This window comes from Rhinolophus sinicus, linkage group LG05 (assembly GCF_036562045.2).
Source record: "Rhinolophus sinicus isolate RSC01 linkage group LG05, ASM3656204v1, whole genome shotgun sequence".
NCBI classification, from domain to species: Eukaryota; Metazoa; Chordata; class Mammalia; order Chiroptera; family Rhinolophidae; genus Rhinolophus; species Rhinolophus sinicus.
Genome location: NC_133755.1, coordinates 95,738,599 through 95,756,774, shown reverse-complemented (window position 1 = coordinate 95,756,774; position 18,176 = coordinate 95,738,599). Strand labels below are relative to the sequence as shown.

Genomic DNA, 18,176 nt, shown 5'->3' with positions numbered 1-18,176 from the left:
AGAGGGCTTTTTTATTTTCATACTAGTTTCCCCTTTAATCTGTTTCTGTAATCCCAGGAGCAGCACAGGCAGCCTTTGCAATAACTAGTGTGACTAGAATGAGAAATATGTTCTAAAACTCTAGGCTTGGACGAGCACAAAAGCTTTAATAGCACTCTTTGGACTGAGGGTCATATCAAACCTGAAACTATCCATCTTCACTCTGAACTATTATCAAGGCTTTGAACCAACCTAAGAGTAAAGCTAGTTCAGAGGACCCAAATTTTTGCAAATTTGTTGCAGAGAATTGTCCGAGGAAATCAATAGTTTCCTATATAGCAGCCACTGAATCATCTTGCAATATTCCAGGTTTCTTGGTTCAGCAATTAAGCGTAATGAGGTTTATTACATTTTTCATCTTTAATAGAGAAACTGTCCTTGCTCTCTAAGAGCAGAGAAATCAAATGCCTTTAAATTGGGCATTTCATTTTTTACTTCTCTTTACTAGACCATGGTAACCACCATTTCCAATTATTTTTTTGAAAAGAATGCCCAAATCAAAGCACAGCAAAATTTGACTTGGATCTTTTGCTAAACGTCCTTTTTAATATAACCACAACTAAAATGTCTCCTTACAGACACCATCCAAATAATCCATTCTCTTAATAGAATTACTTACTATTTAGTGAAAATGTCATCATTTGGCACTTGCAAATACAACATTACACACATTATTACTTGTCTGTGTTATGTGTGTGTGCATGGATATATTCACTGTGAATTTCTCTAAGGTAATTTCTTAGAGAAGTTAGCTCTAAGATCTCTGTTGCGTATGAGAGACAGCAAAGAATTAGTTATTTCAGGAAGGTTGGAGAGTTTTACTAATGACTATAGATCAATAGGGAAAAGGGGGTCAAGTGGCAAAAGTAATAAAGAGACAAGAATTTGTGCAACTTCTAAAATTCAGTAGCTTATTTACTTTGCATAGCTTTTTTTAAGAAACAGAAAAAGGAAAGAAAAGTTAAATTATATTATTTATACACCTCAGACCTCCTGTAGAAAATTCCCAGGACTATGAAATTTCATAGAAAGCTAGTTATTAAAAATTATAGTAATCCACTGGGGATATCATAAGGCCTTTATGTTCCCAAGATAAAAGAAAAGCAAGGTCCAGCATTTTTGCCCCAGGCAATGCTAAGCAAGAGTGGTCACTTTTGATAAACGTCAATGATAAATTAATACCACTACAGGTAGAGAAATATAAAAAGATATGCTCTCTTCCTTCCTTTGACTGAAAGACTCCCGAGCTGCTGATTTGACTGACTCTCTTCAATCATGAGGATTCCTGTCCTTCTCTTGGTTTTATTTTTCTTTCTGCCCCTGTCGACACCAGGTAAAATGAAAATATTAACTGAGTAGGTAAAATATCTTTCTGGAGAGAGAAGTCTTGGTTGATGTCAAATGGAGATAAAGGAGTGACTGAATTACCTACATAGTGGTTTGTGATTGTCCCAGGAGTGAATCACAAAGTAAGGATGTGTGATCTTATTAAAAAGTAAGGCTCCTGGTGAGTAGTATCATTGTGGGAGACAGTTTAAGGACTTGATCAAATGTTTTGTTCTCTGTATGGCTGTCCAGAAAGACAAGCTAGATAGGATATCAAAGTATATTCATCTGGATCCTTGAGAAACAGTGGGGCACTGTGTGTAGTGCAATAACAGCGGGTTTTCCACTAACTTGCAAAAATGATAGAGTTGGCTGTATTTGGCTATGTTGCACAATTTACTTTGAGAATTCCCATTTTTTAAAATTTGGTGTTTTTTCAACCAAACTGTCTTTGATAGATGACTGGATAAAGAAGTTGTGGAATACTATTCTGCCATAAGAAAAGGTGAAATAGTACCATTTGTGACAACATGGATGGATCTTGAGATTATCATGCTGAGCGAAATAAATCAGACAGGAAAGGTCGAGAACCATATGATTTCACTGATATGTGGGATATAAAACTGACAACAACAGAAGAACAAGAAAAGCAAAAATTCATAGACACAGACAATAGTTTAGTGGTTACCAGAGGGTAAGGGGGGTTGGGGGTGGGAGATGAGGATAAAGAGGATCCAATATATAATGACAGAAGGAGAACTGACTCTGGGTGGTGAACACACAATGTGATATATAGATGATGTTTTACAGAATTGTACACCTGAAACCTATGTAACTTTACTAAGAATTGTCACCCCAAAAATCTTTAATTAAAAAAAAATTGGTGTTTTCAATTGATTTAGGGTCTAAAAACATTTTAATGGCTCTATTACCTCAGGTCCAATTACATAGCAATTAATATGAATCAGATAATAAAATGAACATGGCTGTTGGAGTTACTGATACCTGGGTTCAGATTGGTTCTGCCACCCATTGGCTATATAAATCTATCAGATTATTGATACTCTTTCAGCATTAATTTCCACATGGATTAAGTACAGTAAATAAATCTACCTCATAGAATTATCATGAGGATTAAAAATATGTAAATATGCGATGTCTAATATAGAATCTGGGTGATATGAGGTTCTTCCTAAATATTGCAATTACTTTTACATGGTATTGAAACATCCTAGAAAGTAATCTCCTAGTGTCTCATTTTGGAAGAAGAAACCTTTCTTTGATACTGGAGAAAATATTTGCCCTGTTGAATTGCATGTGCTGGGTTTGTGTACTGTCCTTTGTAAACCATTGTATCCGTCATTCTTAGGTTGGATTAGCGGTCAAAAGAATGTGTCTTGATGGAGATCATTAAAAAAGTTGTTTTGACACATTTCAGGCTACTTGAAATAGGAAAAGTATTTTTGTGTGTGTATGCAAGAACACTTTAAACACACATACCCAAGGAAACAATTTCACAACCTTAAAAACAAACAAAAACTCTAGGGACTTCTGATTTAAGAGTGGCCTAGAACTTCAGTAATTTACTATTCAAACTCCAATTCATTCCCTTAGCAGCACAGATGAGACCAAATGCAGTAAAAAGAAGTCTAGCTTTAAGGAAATTTTAAAAATCAAACACCTAAGTATTTTGGATAAAAAAAATCAAATGGTTTGCATTATTTCAGAATTAAAATAAGTTTTCTCAGTTGAAAGGTATGAGGATTGTTATTGTATTGCATCCTTCTAGATTCGGGAAAAATTGAACTAACAGCAGATTTTTTTTTTTTTTAACTAAACAAGAGTTTACCTCAAAGAAGAGTTTTTCTTAAAATTGAAAGAATGGTTAATAAGACAACCACAGTTGGAAAATAAAATATTATCTCCAGTTATGTTATCATGATTTACACATGTCCCTCATATCTCTTGCTTTTGGGGGAAAAAAAAGTGAAAACCTTCATGATAGTTTCAGTATCTTCAGAAACCTATGAGACTTGTATGTGTGTATGGTTTCATCTAAAAGTTGAAAAATTTGCAATTCCTTCTTATGCATAAATATGAATTTTTATATGATGCAATAGCTGTTATCTAGAGAGAAGACATTTGTTGTTTTTGTTACTAGTGGGAAAATGCTAATTTAAAATTCCCACTTAAATAATGCTTTTCTCTTTCTCATACTGGTGCTTGACAGCTGTCATTTGCTGTTATTTGTAAATTCCAATTAAGTCGACATACATGCTTCACACCCCTCATGTAGGACAGTGTAATTTGAGGATACATTTTTTAAGCTGATGATATAATGCCTCTTCCCTCTGGCATCAGAGACAATAAATAGCATCTTTCTAGATAACACAAATAAGGAGACATCATTAATTTACACAATGGAACAGCAATATCATGGCCTAAATTATATAGCCACAAAATCAATATAATTTGGGTTGAACTTTTTTGCTCTAAAGCATAGTTACCCAAAGTAACAGAATTTATGCTACCAGACTAAACTGAAATCAGAGGGCATCCATATATCGTGTTATCAGTACCATCACAGTTGGGTCCGATATTGTAAGATTCTAGGGAAAGAAGGAAGAGAACACTGTTCACATACATTCACTGCTAGTACCTGATAATTCACCATTATACTTCATGATTTTCTTTTGAGATTCACCCTCCCTGAGTGACCCATTTAAAAATGCAAACATTTCTTGAAAATGTGAAGCATGAAGTCTTCGCACATGATATGTATGAGTTCCTTAGATGGTATATGCTGTGATAATGCAGGCTTGGGTATTTTATAGAGGAGAGGACTCTGAGCAAAGAAAACATGAGGAGATGCTGACCAAGTTCACCCTTCTTCACTGTGCGTGGAAGGCTGGTCATGATGGCATCGCTAGTACTCCTCACAAAGCCTCCTTCCCTGACTAGCTTCAAATCGTTGTGTGTGTTCAAAGAATCCCTCTTATCTCAGTGTCTGCTAGGCTTCTCTTCATTCTTCCCACATGAGAGAATCTTAAAGATAAAAGCAAGATAGCAATTTAAACAAAATGAACTAACTTTTCCATTTTTGAATTTTAAAGCCAAAACTATTTGAGTGTTTAATTTCTTTTGAATTAAAGGGAAAAATAATTAAGTGGCTAGGTAACCATAGGGATATATAATGTCTGTTCCAAAGCTACTCTGGTCTAACAATATCTATTTAGAAATTCTCATGGAAAATGAAGCTTTAGCTGCTAGTTGGCCCAGCTGACGATGAAGTAGAATATATCACAAAACTGTCATTGCCAGAAAAATAAGTGACTTCTCAAATCTCTACTCCAAAGGAGAAACCTTAGCATATGCAGATGCTATAATAATTTTTATGTCAGCAGCTGATTTATACCAATTTCAGAACCCTAAGACACATATAATGACTCAATGATTTATGTGCTTTTCTTTCCTTTAACAGCGAAATGTTCCATGAAAGACACCGTCAAGTGCTTTTTCAAGAGAGGAAAATGTAGAACTGAGTGCCATGGTTTTGAAGAACCAAGTGGTCTCTGCTCAAAACTAAATGCCAAGTGTTGTATGTAGAAGTCTGAAATAAAAATCAGCATCCCTAAAACATAAAGCACAGTGAGTATATGAATTATTAATAAGTGAAAATGAATTATCATCCACTCTTACACGGTATGTGTTGCTTTCTTGGTCACAAGGCATCATTTGAGGAACTAGGTTCTCTCTTAAGGATCTGAAAATAGCAGGAGATATCCAATATACAATGTTCATGTTTGGCTACTCGCACTGTAAATAAGTTTAGGAAACAAACATTTTTTTAAATTAAAGTTTATTGGGGTGACAATTGTTAGCAAAGTTACGTAGATTTCAGGTGTACAATTCTGTATTACATCATCTGTATATCACATTGTGTGTTCACTGCCCAGAGTCAGTTCTCTTCCCATCACCATATATTTGATCCCCTTTACCCTCATCTACCACCTCCCCTCCTCCCTTACCCTCTGGTAATCACTAAACTGTTGTCTGTGTGTATGAGTTTTTGTTTCTTCGTTTAACTAGATCTGGTAGCCAAGTAATAAATACTTACATTTTTATTTCTTTTATTTGTCTCATCATTACTTACACACAAAACTTTCCAGATTGACTCTAGCAACTGAGGCTTTTATAAGGAGATAGAAAAAAAAAACTCTATAACTCCTCAAGTTTGTATAATTTGCTTTCAAACCAATTTTTCTTTGAGTTTATAATCCATATAAGGAAAAACTCAATCTCTTATAATCCAGACAATTAATTCAAAAAGTTTTCACAAATAAGGACCACTTTTACATAAATTTCATAATTCTTCTGTAGGGGAATATTAGAAATTGGGGGCCTAAAAAGTTTAAGGAACTATAATATAACCAGAAAATAATCTACATATGTACACACACTCACACACACACACACACACACACACACACACACGTGCATACCTATATGTATGTGTGTATAAAGATAGATAAGTATTTAACTAATCAGGTTTGTATGTAGGCAGGATGATAGATAGATAGATTAGATAGATAGATGATAGATAGATGACAGAATGACAGAGCTGCACTAGATTTCTTTCTCTTTTTTTAAGACTTTTTCATTTAATCTACAGACAATGTTTGTATGCATTTGTACTCACCAACCACTTTCAATTGGCTTCCTACTGGATCCTGGCAAAAAAACATAAGACAAGTAAATGAAAAAGGGCAACATATATTGGCCTCGCCAAACTTTCAATTTGGTAATTGATAAAACTATTAAATGACTGAGCTAGCAAGTAAAAAAACTGAGAAAAAGTAACCTTATAGATTAACCACTACTTTTCTCAGCACTTGAGAGAACTGAAATAATGAAAATTAATCACCATATTTAGAGGGAGGAGGAGCCAAAAGTTAGCCAATGTGCTTCAGTATAAATACTGATTCAATAATTACTTAGTTTTAATGATTTCAGGAGAGTAGGCATATAAACTCTAATTCTTTTCATTTTTCGAAAATTTCTGTTTAATCACATTCTAACTTGCACCAAAAAATATGAAACTGCAATTGAGCTTCAAAATGCAATATTAAACTTTCCTCTAGCCACGTTAAGAAGAATCAATGATTGTATAGCTTCTATTTTCTAACTTTAGAAATGAACATTAAAATTTTTTGATCATTCTAGCTTATATTCAATTTTATAAAATTGAGAAGTTGACCATGTTGCATAACTACTACAGAATTGAATAGTGTTTAGCACAATTCTAATTTTGAGAGCTGGGTGCAATGATGAATCAGAGACTTATGAAAGTTCTATAGCCAGGCCTCTTCCACAAGCTGTGGGCCCAAAGAACAAAGTTAGACTTTGAGTCCCATTCAGGTGTTCTTGTCTCCCAGGGGGATTTTTCTATATGACAAGGTCTTTAGTCATAAAGAGTTCATTTTGAATGTTTTTTCCTCTTGGCTTCTTATACATAAGAAGCAGAGGAGATGGAGCCTGAGTGGGAATCCTGCTAAGCATTAAATACTGTATGTGGGCCAGGCGGACTCCAGCTTTCATAACATGGAATTGAAGTACACATTGACAACTGAGACATACTCCTTAGTGATTCCTGGGATTACCTTAGCAGCCCAATTTTAGCTCTTACTGAACCTGAAAATAATCTGCTATGTTAAATAGTAAACATTTAAGCTTCTTAGGTAATGAAAGAAATTGAGGAAAGAGCTTAATTGGCTCCCTGTTGCCCACAGGGTAACAAGGAAGAGTGGCATATAGGTAAATCAGTCAAGTATCGCAGCATGGGATGGAGAATGGTTAGAAGACATGACCACAGGGAGAGCTGAGGGGAGACTATTAAAATGATCCTAGTGTATAGAGATAAATAGAACTGATCTAATGGGGATAGTAGACCAGGTCTGAGACATTCTAGCAAATGTTTTATTCCCTAATTATGCTCCAGATACCAAAAATAAAATAAAATATAAAAAATACTAGTAAGACTTCAAGAGAAACTACATGTTATATTATTAAATTATGTTTACACTTTTCAGTATTAACTTAGAAGTATTAAATAAGTAGATATCCTCTTTATAAAGGAGAGAAAACTTACCATTCTGCTTCTGTTTATCAATACTTCCTAGTTCCTAGTGCTTTTTATGTAGACTTGGTTATTTTGAGAACTAACAGGATATAAGACTCTCTCTGAAACTTTATTTAAAATCTTCCACAAGTTTTCTGTCACCCAGAGGATAAAATCCAACCCGCTTAAGCAGACTGGAAATGCCTACTCGTCAGCTTACACTCTACATAGCTCAGTAACACAACTTCTTAAAATATCATGTCCTAGCTTGCTTCTAACCTTTTGCACATGCAGTTTTCTCCCCCTATAACTTTCTCCTTCTTTCTTCACCTGGATAACTAATCTTTCAAAACTAATCTTAGAAACCATGACCTACGAGAAAACTGTATGAATCCCCTCCACCTCCCTAAGTGACACACCTATTCATTCTATGATAGTACTTTATCACTCAAAACTGTATTTGCCCCTTTAGGCATCTATACAACTATGTTTCCCACTAGGCTATAAGCTTCATGAAAGTGAAGACTCAGTTTTTCTTATTTATTACGATATTCTCAGGACCCAAGACAGTGTCCCTTCTATAATGATTTCTCAATAAAAACTTATGGGATAAATAAATGAATAAAAGAAAGAGAGAGAGGAGCATAGGAAGACAGGGAAACTATAAATGGAAAAAATATAAATGTAATATTTGCTCCAACAGAGCAAATATTTGCTCTATTTCCAGACCCCAAAAGCCAGATAAAAATATCTAGGCCTAACATCACTGACAATGATTCATTCAACTCTTGTTTCTAGGGTAGTTGCTATCTGCAAAGGATATGGTTGCTTCCTTAGCCAGGATATGCACAGACAGAGGTGTCTAATCAAGATATGAGTATTATTGTCCTACCCTGTGGCATACCTGCTCTACATCCAGAGTGCAACCATGCCGGGAAATGAACACACCTATTATGAATGGTAGAAGGAAAAAACGTAACCTGCTAATAAGACATGACTCGTTTTGTCATTTTTCTGTTCCTAGTTCATGTACATTCTCAGTATCTTAATAAATTAAATTAAACCATGAGTGAATCTTCTCTATGTCTATGCCTATTTATTGTTGACTTAAGCATTGAACTGAGGAATAGATAGTTACATTTTGTTTCTAAAATTGTGGAAAGTAGTGATTCAGCTAGAAGTTATTCTAGGAGTAAGAAATATATGTGAGTTAAGAAGGTGGGGAAATAGTATACCATAATGATAAAAAGCCTTCATATTTTGAAGTTAGATTGCCTGGTTTTGAATCCCAGTTTCTCTATATTCTTAGATATGTGATTTGAGCAAAAACCATTACTAATACTCTAAGCTTCAATATCCTTATCTATAAAATAAGAATAATAATAGCTCTCACTCAATAAGAATAACACGAAGATTAAAGGAGTTAATCCAAGTAAAACACATATGCAGTGTCTGCTTCTAATAAACATGTAATCAATATGCTAAAAGTAATCATTATTATTACTGTATTTATATCAATAATACTATAACTGTTTAATGTCCCAAAGCAACTCTTGCATAAATGATGCACATGTTTACAAAGATCACATTGTAATCATAGGAAACCTATCCACATGCAAAAAGATGAAAGCGAGTAAAATATCTTCAAATGTGGGTGGGTTTGAGAAGTCTCAAGAAAGAATTCCTAAGGCAAGGGGACAGCCCTGGGATAATTCAATGTTTCAGTTTCTGCTGTTTCTTTTCTGTGCCCTGGATAAAGAGGGAAGTTAGGACTAGTACAAACTGTTTATATGACCCAGAAGTATTAGACAACATGACATGGAAATAAACATTGTGGGGGTTCTATAGCAATACCAGGATGACTCAGTGATAAAGCTCAAAGACACACAATTTAAAGCTTTCTTACAAGGCACCAGGTATTTGCTAAGTTAGAATCTATCCATCTCTTCTTGTAGAATGAAAAAGGAACAGTAAGCCAAAAATTAGCTGTGTTTGTATGTTCAAATCCCTAAATTTGTGACGTTTTTTCAAAGCCAAAGTTTTAGGTAAATATAGTACGATGATGAAAATCATTAAAAAGTTTCAAAAGTAAATCCATTCTTGTTTCCTAATCACAAACATAATTAAACTCTACAGGCCTGATGTGTCACAATAGAAGAATAAACATTTCCAAGGTTCCCAGGAGTGCCTGGGATCCAATTCTATCTAAATAATCCCCTGAACGACCATCCTATGACTATTATTTCAACAAAATAAAACGAATCCCAATCTCTATCTCTAACTTGCACTTCTTTCTGTAGCTCAAAATGTAAGTATACCTACTGGATATCTCTTAAGAAACTTCTGTAGATGCCTTAAACAACGCTATCAGCATAATTTCCTCTTCCCTCTTTCTTGTCCCTCATAAATTGATTTATCCTCTATTGCTTACGATTATTGTTATCAACACATTCCATGTAAGGGACAGGCCTAATTCCTCACAGTCTTCCTCTATAAGTACCTTAATTCCAGTTCATAAATACTTCTTGAAACTGTTATTTCAATTATTGCAAGGACAGACTTGGTCAAGCCCTCACTGTTAGCCGGCTCGCCACATGTCCATGACACATGACTACAATATCATTTGCCTTTCAGGCTAGTCCCTATCCGAGTTATGGGAAGGATAAATAAGAATCAAGTCAGTCATTGTGTGCTAGACCCTAGGGATGTAATGTCGAATGGAAGAGAATATAGGTTTCATGAGGGCTATAACCACTAAACATATATTTATTAATGCAATGTGTGCTAAAATAGAAATCCGGGTTCTAAATTTGGCTTGAAGTAAGAGGTTCTGGAAACTGCATCAACAAAATGGCATTTAAACTAGGATCTGAGGAATGAGAAAAAGATAGGTAAGGTGTTACTGTATGTTGGGAAGGGAGGTAGGTTGGGGAGGGTAATTGTGGATGTTTCTGGTGAATGTGTAACACTGTGAAGCAGAAAAAGCAAAGTCATATTACAGGTGCAGAGGAAACTCAATATGGTTGGAGAGAAAAGGAAGAGTAATACAGAGAGTGGAAATTTGGGTGAACCAAGGTCATGAATGATTATGAATGATGAAATGTATGAGAAAATGGGAAGCTAAACAAAAGGGATCTCTCTGATCAAGCGTGTGTACTTCTAGATAAATCAAAAGGCTGTGGAGCAATACACATGAGAGATGACGCTAACTCAGAAAAAATTCTTGTAATGGAGATGAGAACTGGATGAATGTTAGTTGTATGCGGGTAGTAGAATCTACAGGAGTTGGAGATTAATGCAATGTGGAAATTAAGAGACTAAATCCAGAAATACTCACAGGAAGTACAATAGACCCTCCTACTCTCTACCAGATAAAAGCCTACCTTGCTTACATCAGGTCTCTAGTGTTGCTCAAGGGATCTGTTTAGGATTCTAGAAACCTATGTGAGTATAAGAATGGAGCTTGACTATGAAACTCAACTTGGGGTGGAAGGTTCCTTTAAAGTGATTTTATAATGAAGTCATGAATACTAGACTTAACCCCAATCCTAGGGGATAATCCCTAATCACAGCTCAGCCTACTTTTCTCACATAATTCCTGCCAGGGCTATATAGTTCAGGTTTGGGCTTTCCTCTTTGCTATTTCTAAAATCACCTTACCTGAGCCTCAGTAATTAACACCAACCCTTACCAGTTTCCTAAAATTACTGCTGGATTGTAGTTTTCATGTCCTGGAATTTTAGAACAATATTCTTTCCCTTCATGACAAATTTGATCTCTGATTTTGGAATCCAGATGGGTCTGGATTTATTATACTCCTTAAATTTCATGTTTGGACCACGGAGGTCCATATGTTCTAAATGCCAAGGTGAATTGTCGGGAGCCCCCATTTCTCTTAGTGTAATTTTGTCAGCAGTACAGAATTTCTGCAGTACAGACTTTCTGGCATTTGTCATCCTGATTGGCTATATTGTAATAGTCTGTTATTTGCTGCTTATTGGGCTCATAGTTTCCTACAACATTGGCACTTCACAACGTTACCAGGCAAATTTTTAGAAAACATTTTTAAAGTGACTCAAATTCTTAAGCATATTGATGATGACTCATTTCTATAGAGTACTCAGTTTCACGATGGCCTTGTCTTCTTAAGCTTATTGTCAACCCCTCACATCTAGTGATTCACAACTAGTGATTCACAATCTAGACATTCACAACTCCAAGACTGTGCTTGTTGAGTTATATTTTTACAATACCCTTCCTTACTTTCAGTCGATAAAACTCCTCATTCTTCAAAACGCATGATGATTGTTGTCTCTTTTATGAAACCTTTCCTACTTCTACATCTTTGGGTTAAGCAGTACTTTAAACTAGGTTTTTGTTTGTTTTGTTTGTTTGTTTGTTTGTTTGTTTTAATTTTCTGGATAAAATAATGTTGGCATTATGATCTCTATAGCTATCACATGAAAAAATACTTCTAATTATGTTTTGCATCCTAAAATTAAGTTTCTACTTACACACCAAATATAGTACACTCACTTGAAACATCTTTTTAATGGTTACAAATTCTTTATATTTATGGGATCCTCAGAAAATCTTGATCAACTAGAACTCCATTATACAAAACCTTAGAAAATTTATATACACATATAGTTATTTTGTAGTGGAGTTATACACTGCCTCTTATGTGTTACCCTAGCAACATGTACACTTCTGACCCAAAAAAAAAAAAAAAAAAAATATATATATATATATATGTTATTTTTTTCAGTGTTTTTTCCTTACATGTTTTTCTCTAGCACAAGACTACAAATTCCTTTGGCATAGAGAGCATGTTTAAATCATTTCACTATTCCTAAATATTTGGCTATTAATTAGTTAGTTGAATAAATTAATAAACCAGCTGCAAATTTCTTAATATCATAAAGTTATAAGCTAAAAAAAAACATTTTATACACCCATATCTTAGCTTTATAAAATCTCTTTTGTTGAGATACTTCTAATAAACATATAGGTTAGGCTATATATTTATATTGAATTTTTAACTGGTTCTGTAAGGGTCTACTATAGATATGTTTGAGAAATATCACCCTTCCCATATTGAGGTTGGGAAGGAGAGTTGTAGAGGAAAAGATGACATCTTTACAACATATGTTTTCTTCAACCAACAAATTTCATCCATTTCGATAGAAAAGTCCATTTTTAAACTATCATTTCAGAATCTCTTTTAAGACAATTCTGTAATTCGATTCTAGGTTCCCAATCCTGCCAGCATTGGTCAAATAGAAAGAAGTTACAGTTGCCAGCTTTCTCGTACCCTACCACCACTCATGGATTGTGGCTAAACCCATGGACAATCATTGGAATTTCCATCCTAAACAAAAATTGAGAAAAATCATGATGACACAATCAAAACATTATTATTTCACCTCATTATGGAAATCCTCATTGAGATTCTATGAATTTTAATACCTCTGCTTTAGTATTTCCAATTCTTTCGTACATGCATTTATCATTATAAGTGAGGTATGCATTCAATAAAAATAATTAGAACTTTATCAGATTATGGGTATATTTGTGAACATATTGCCATTAATTGAAGAATATCACTGGTTCATGTCTGTCACTGGCTTTAGAGTAGAACATCAGTAGTCACAGCCAAGGTTCTACAGGAATATGTAGGAATCTTGGAATAACATGAGATTTACCCATGGAAACAGCATTCTTCTATTCTTCTTCCAAGTCAGCTGTCACTGCTCCTCTTTTCATCTCTGCTCCTTGTGCTCTCTAAGAATGCTGCCCACCAGGCATAGCCATCTTCCAGAGGCTTCCTGGAGCCTTCAGGGAATTGAACCTGACAACTGTCCTTGTAAGGAAGTAATTGGAATCTCTCACTTTCTTGCTTACTGTCTCTCATGCTCTTGGCCCTATATTTTTTCTTGTGTCTTGATCTCAAGCAGTGTTGATTCAGGACCCAGATAACATCGTTGAGCATTAGTCTATAATCAACAACGTATTTTCACAGCTATTTTCTCTACTCTTCTCATAGTGCCTCAAAACAGCCCATCATACAAATTACAGATTAAAGTCACCAAACCATTCCTCTCTAGTGACATAGCTGTATTCTAAATCTCAATGCAAAGCTCCTGTGTATACAATTTATGTAGAAATATATGACCACAAGAATTATAGTCTATTAGTCTTTCAACTGGCCAAAATCAAAATTGCATTTTCACCTAATTAGGATGCCCCTTTTTAATACTTCTTAGGAAATAGATGGCATCTATATTTTTTTATTGCTTTTTTTCGTATATTCCAGTATTAACTCCCCTTGAATTCTATACATTCTGTGGATCCAGGGTTAGAAAATTCTGACATGATATCTCTGAAGAGGTGACATACAATACATACAGAGAATCTGAGAGAAACATCTCTATTCCAAAGAATCCAAGGGACAAGAGGCTACACAGAAATGTACAGGCTGGTGTTAAATCAAGCTGCCAAGGGAGTGGTGAGGGAAAATAGGGAAGAGGTTAATTGAAGTAGGTTCTACTGGCCTCCATTTATGGAATAACTTGAGGCCATCAACAGTGGGATAATTAATAAATTTAATTATACTCACACAGTAGAATTCTATACAGAAATGAGAATGATCTTCAACTACACAAAACATATTGTTTTGTTTTTATTATCTGTATTGATATGTTTAAAGATGAATCTCTTGTTTAAGGATGAAACAAGAATGTTACGTGAAAGAAGTTTGATACAAAGGAATTCATGACAAAAAAATGTTTATTGTATCACTATCAATAATAATTAAATGATTATCGTTAACTGAAATCAATGTCAACCTCATTGAATATGTGGTTTAACTTATTAACATAATATATACTGCACCATTTATGTAAATTTAAAAACCAGGCAAAGCTGATCTATACTGTTAAAAAGCAGAATAATGGTTACTCTTGGGGTGTTGGAGAATAGTGACTGATAGAGATATGAATAGTGCCAATAGTGTTCTTTTTGGATATGGAGAATGGTTATACAGGAGTGTTCAGTTTGTGAAAACTGAATTCTACATTTACTATACATGTACATTTCGTGTATATATCGTACTTCAACAGAGATAACAAAATATATACAGAATAAAATGAAAAAGTCCAATTTCTCCAGACTGATCTTAACCCAACTCTTCTCTACAGAACAACCGATAAAACATTATTTTGCATATTGTTTCAGGCCTTCTTTTTATATACATACACATGTAAATACCCATGTACCTATATCAAATATTCATGTACCTATACAGATGCAATGAAAACTTTAAATGGGCTCACACAACACAAATGTGCATATCTCTTTCAAATTTGTAGTCAGCAAATTCATTCTGGTAGCTTCAAATTGGTCATGGTGGGAGTACTTATACCACAGAAACTAGCAGATGCTACAAACCAGAGTTGTTGTTGTTGTTGTTGTTGTTGTTTGAAAAGCTGGATGATGATTTCAATATTTTGCTCTTACAAAGGAAGGATGGTGCATTAAACATAAGTAACATACTGATTGAATATATTGCTCCAATGTCTCCTTTTATCCAAAGCTGACAGATTAAAACAATTATCGATATTTGTGGAAAAAAATTATTTTGCTCAGTCTCTCACCTTCTCTGTTATTAAAATTTTTTCTATATTATTGGGGTTTGGGAATTTTATTACCATCTCTCTAGGTGCGATCCAACTTTCTTATTGAATAATCTCAGCGAAAAGCATCCTGGTGAGAGTTGTTTAAATTAGACTTCCTAGTGCCCAGGAACCACAAAAAGTTATAGCCTACACAGTTCATTTAAATAACCTGTTGTATATAAAGAAATTATCTTAGTGCTTAGAACATGATAAGCACTAAAAGTCAGCGTTTCTTTCTTAATGTATTCCTTTTTTATTACCTAAAACACTGTCCTATGCTCCACTGAGGGGGCTAAATCAAATTCTGACCTTTTCTTTTTCCTCCGTACTCCTAATTTCATTCACAACTATTTGAAGCTAGGGATTTTGGATACTCTATAGTAGAGGAGCATTTACTTTGCTATTAACATGCTCCTCTTAACTAATTGCTCTACTACCTTTAAAAAGTCAGACCCTGGATATGATATGCCAGGATCCTCATATCCAAAACTAGTGGGTTGACTGGTAAACTAATGTTCACCAGGCCTCAAATCCTATAACATTATAGATTTACCCATCTTCCCATGTAAGACCAAGAGGTGAGAGTGGAGGTATAGATGTGTAGAGGTTTAAACTGAAGTGGGAAGCCCATCCTCTTACCAAAACAATTTAGGACAACCGCAAATCAGAATGGGTGTTGGCAATGTGGTAGAAAGTAGTGGTTTGTTGGAGGTTCTAATGGGCCTAGAATAAGAAGAATATAATAAGAGATTATAAGGTTAGATGTGACAGTGAGTTTGGACAATAATATAATACTAGTAGTGAATGAACACTTACTATTGCTGTGAGCTATCTCCATATTTCACTTAGTCCTTAGCATGAAATTGGTTCTATTTTTATCTTCCACAAATACGGAAACTAAAACTTAAAGAGATTAGTAATTTGATTACACAGCTAATAAATGACAAAGCTCGGACTGAAATCTATGTCTAGTGTGAAGTAAAAAACCAAGATGTTTGGAGTATAGCAATACGTAGAGAGGGAAAAGGGAAAAGAAATTAAAAAGTAAAAGAAGAATAAAATGGACTCTTTGAACTAAGAAAATGTATCTATAAATCTCTGTCTGCCTGTAATACCCAGTAAAATATGCTATAGATTAATCACTCAAAAACTAGTTGTTGATTAGCTATTACTAACACACACACACACACACACACACAAACACACACACACACACAAGTTCAGAGAGAAGAGCCAAATAATATTTAAATTTATTCATAACTAATGACTAATACTAACCATAGAATTCCTTTTAGAGATCCAAGTGTTCCAGTATGCTTAGTTCAATGGCTGTACAAAATGCAACTTTCATGTTCTTTGGGCTTTGGCATATAAATAGGCTAATCAGGCACTAATAGTTTTTTGTGGGTGGTAATGGTCCAGGTTTCCTGCTCATTCATTTCCTGAACAGTATTTAAGATTAAAAGATATCATACTGTGTTTTTAATCCCTCCCCCATTTGATGCTTGAATTATTTCTAACATGTTCCCACCAAGTAGTTACCCAACTTGTTCTTGAATAACCCCAATGACAGTAAATTTCCAACCTCACAGAATAATGATTCCACTTTTAGACAGCTGATCTATGAGATCTAAAAGTCATCTTCTCCATGATCAGCCTCAATCACTTTCCCTGTAACATTCATATTTTGGTTCTATACTTTGAGATTATATTTAATAAATTTAATAACCTTACCACATCCAACTTTCAAATATCTGGGCATCTGGATAGTCTCTCTTTGTATTTTAGGCTTCTTTTACTAAACATTATTTTTTCTTTCCAACATAATGAGAAAGGATGTGGTTTCACATCCTCATATCATTCTGGCAATGCTGTCTAGAAACTGCTCCAGGATTTCCATTGTATTCCATTTTCTTTTCTAGAATCAAATGCAAGATTCCAGGTAGTGTTTGACTAGTGAGGAAACACCTCCCCTGTTTAGAATTCCTTTTGTCTACTTGTGCAGTCTAATGTAATTATCACAATTAAAAGCAAGTCTCTATCCAGGGTTAGCTAACTACTCTTTCAATTAGGTAAACAAAGCTAACATTTTCTTTCTCACTTTTTTTTTCAGACACCATTTGACATATAGAGCACAGAGCTAAGGCAAACTAATAGGACCTTTCCTCAAAACTGCATCCATCTCAGAAATAAATTTTGCTCATCTATATTTTGCGAATGATTTCCCTGAAATTACATATATAACATATATTATATACATATTATACATTACATATATGTGTATATATATTTCTATATAAAAATACTGTGTGTGTTACAGTCAGGCATATTTTGAAATTTTGCATGTTTTCTAATGTCCCGTTATTCTACATGTTCAGTAAAGCCTATTAACTCACATTCTTGCTGCCTACCACTAACTGGCAGTTGCAACATTCTAAGAAGTTCAAAGTTCTCTGCCCTCCACAAATGTGAATCCTCTACAGTTAATGAGCACTTTGGCCAAGGTTACTGTACTGGGGTATCTTTCTTCTACCATATTGAGCTTCCTCCCTTTATCACTTCCTCTTTTCTGGTTTGTTGGTAGCTATCAATATTGCTCAAGACAGAAAAAAGTGAAGCTGGCATGGAGCAGAGGGGCTTTGTATATATAGCTGATTTACTCCAGCGAAGGCTAGAGAGCAGCTCATCTCCATTGGGTTGGACATGGTAAGAAGTGGAATGAGTGTTTGGGGGAGTCATTAGTAATCTACCTAAGAGGCTTAACTGTGCATATATCACATTGTACCACAGTAGGCATGAGATCATAAAATTGTCTTTCATTTTAAAAGTCTTTACTTTTTAAAAAATTTTATACCAGAATAGTTTAGGAATGCAACCTCTATAGGAAGTATCTTTATCTTTTTTCTTGTGCCTTATGCGCTTTGCCTACCAGTATATTCCCCTAGCTCTCTGTAGAAGCAAACTTGTCATAGCTTCCAGATAACACTGAAACTTAATCAGATTGAAGTATAATTTTA

The 18,176-nt window shown here is 34.6% G+C and overlaps 1 protein-coding gene across 1 annotated transcript in view; it reads left to right on the top strand.

Annotated features, from left to right (window-relative positions):
• Positions 1-5,006, top strand: part of LOC109448871 (uncharacterized) — a 214,662-nt gene extending 209,656 nt beyond the window's left edge. The window contains exon 4 of the mRNA XM_074333994.1: positions 4,847-5,006. Within this exon, the coding sequence (XP_074190095.1) occupies positions 4,847-4,971 (125 nt within the window). The 3' untranslated portion in view covers positions 4,972-5,006. The remainder of the gene's footprint in view (positions 1-4,846) is intronic.
• Positions 5,007-18,176: the final 13,170 nt, after the last annotated feature.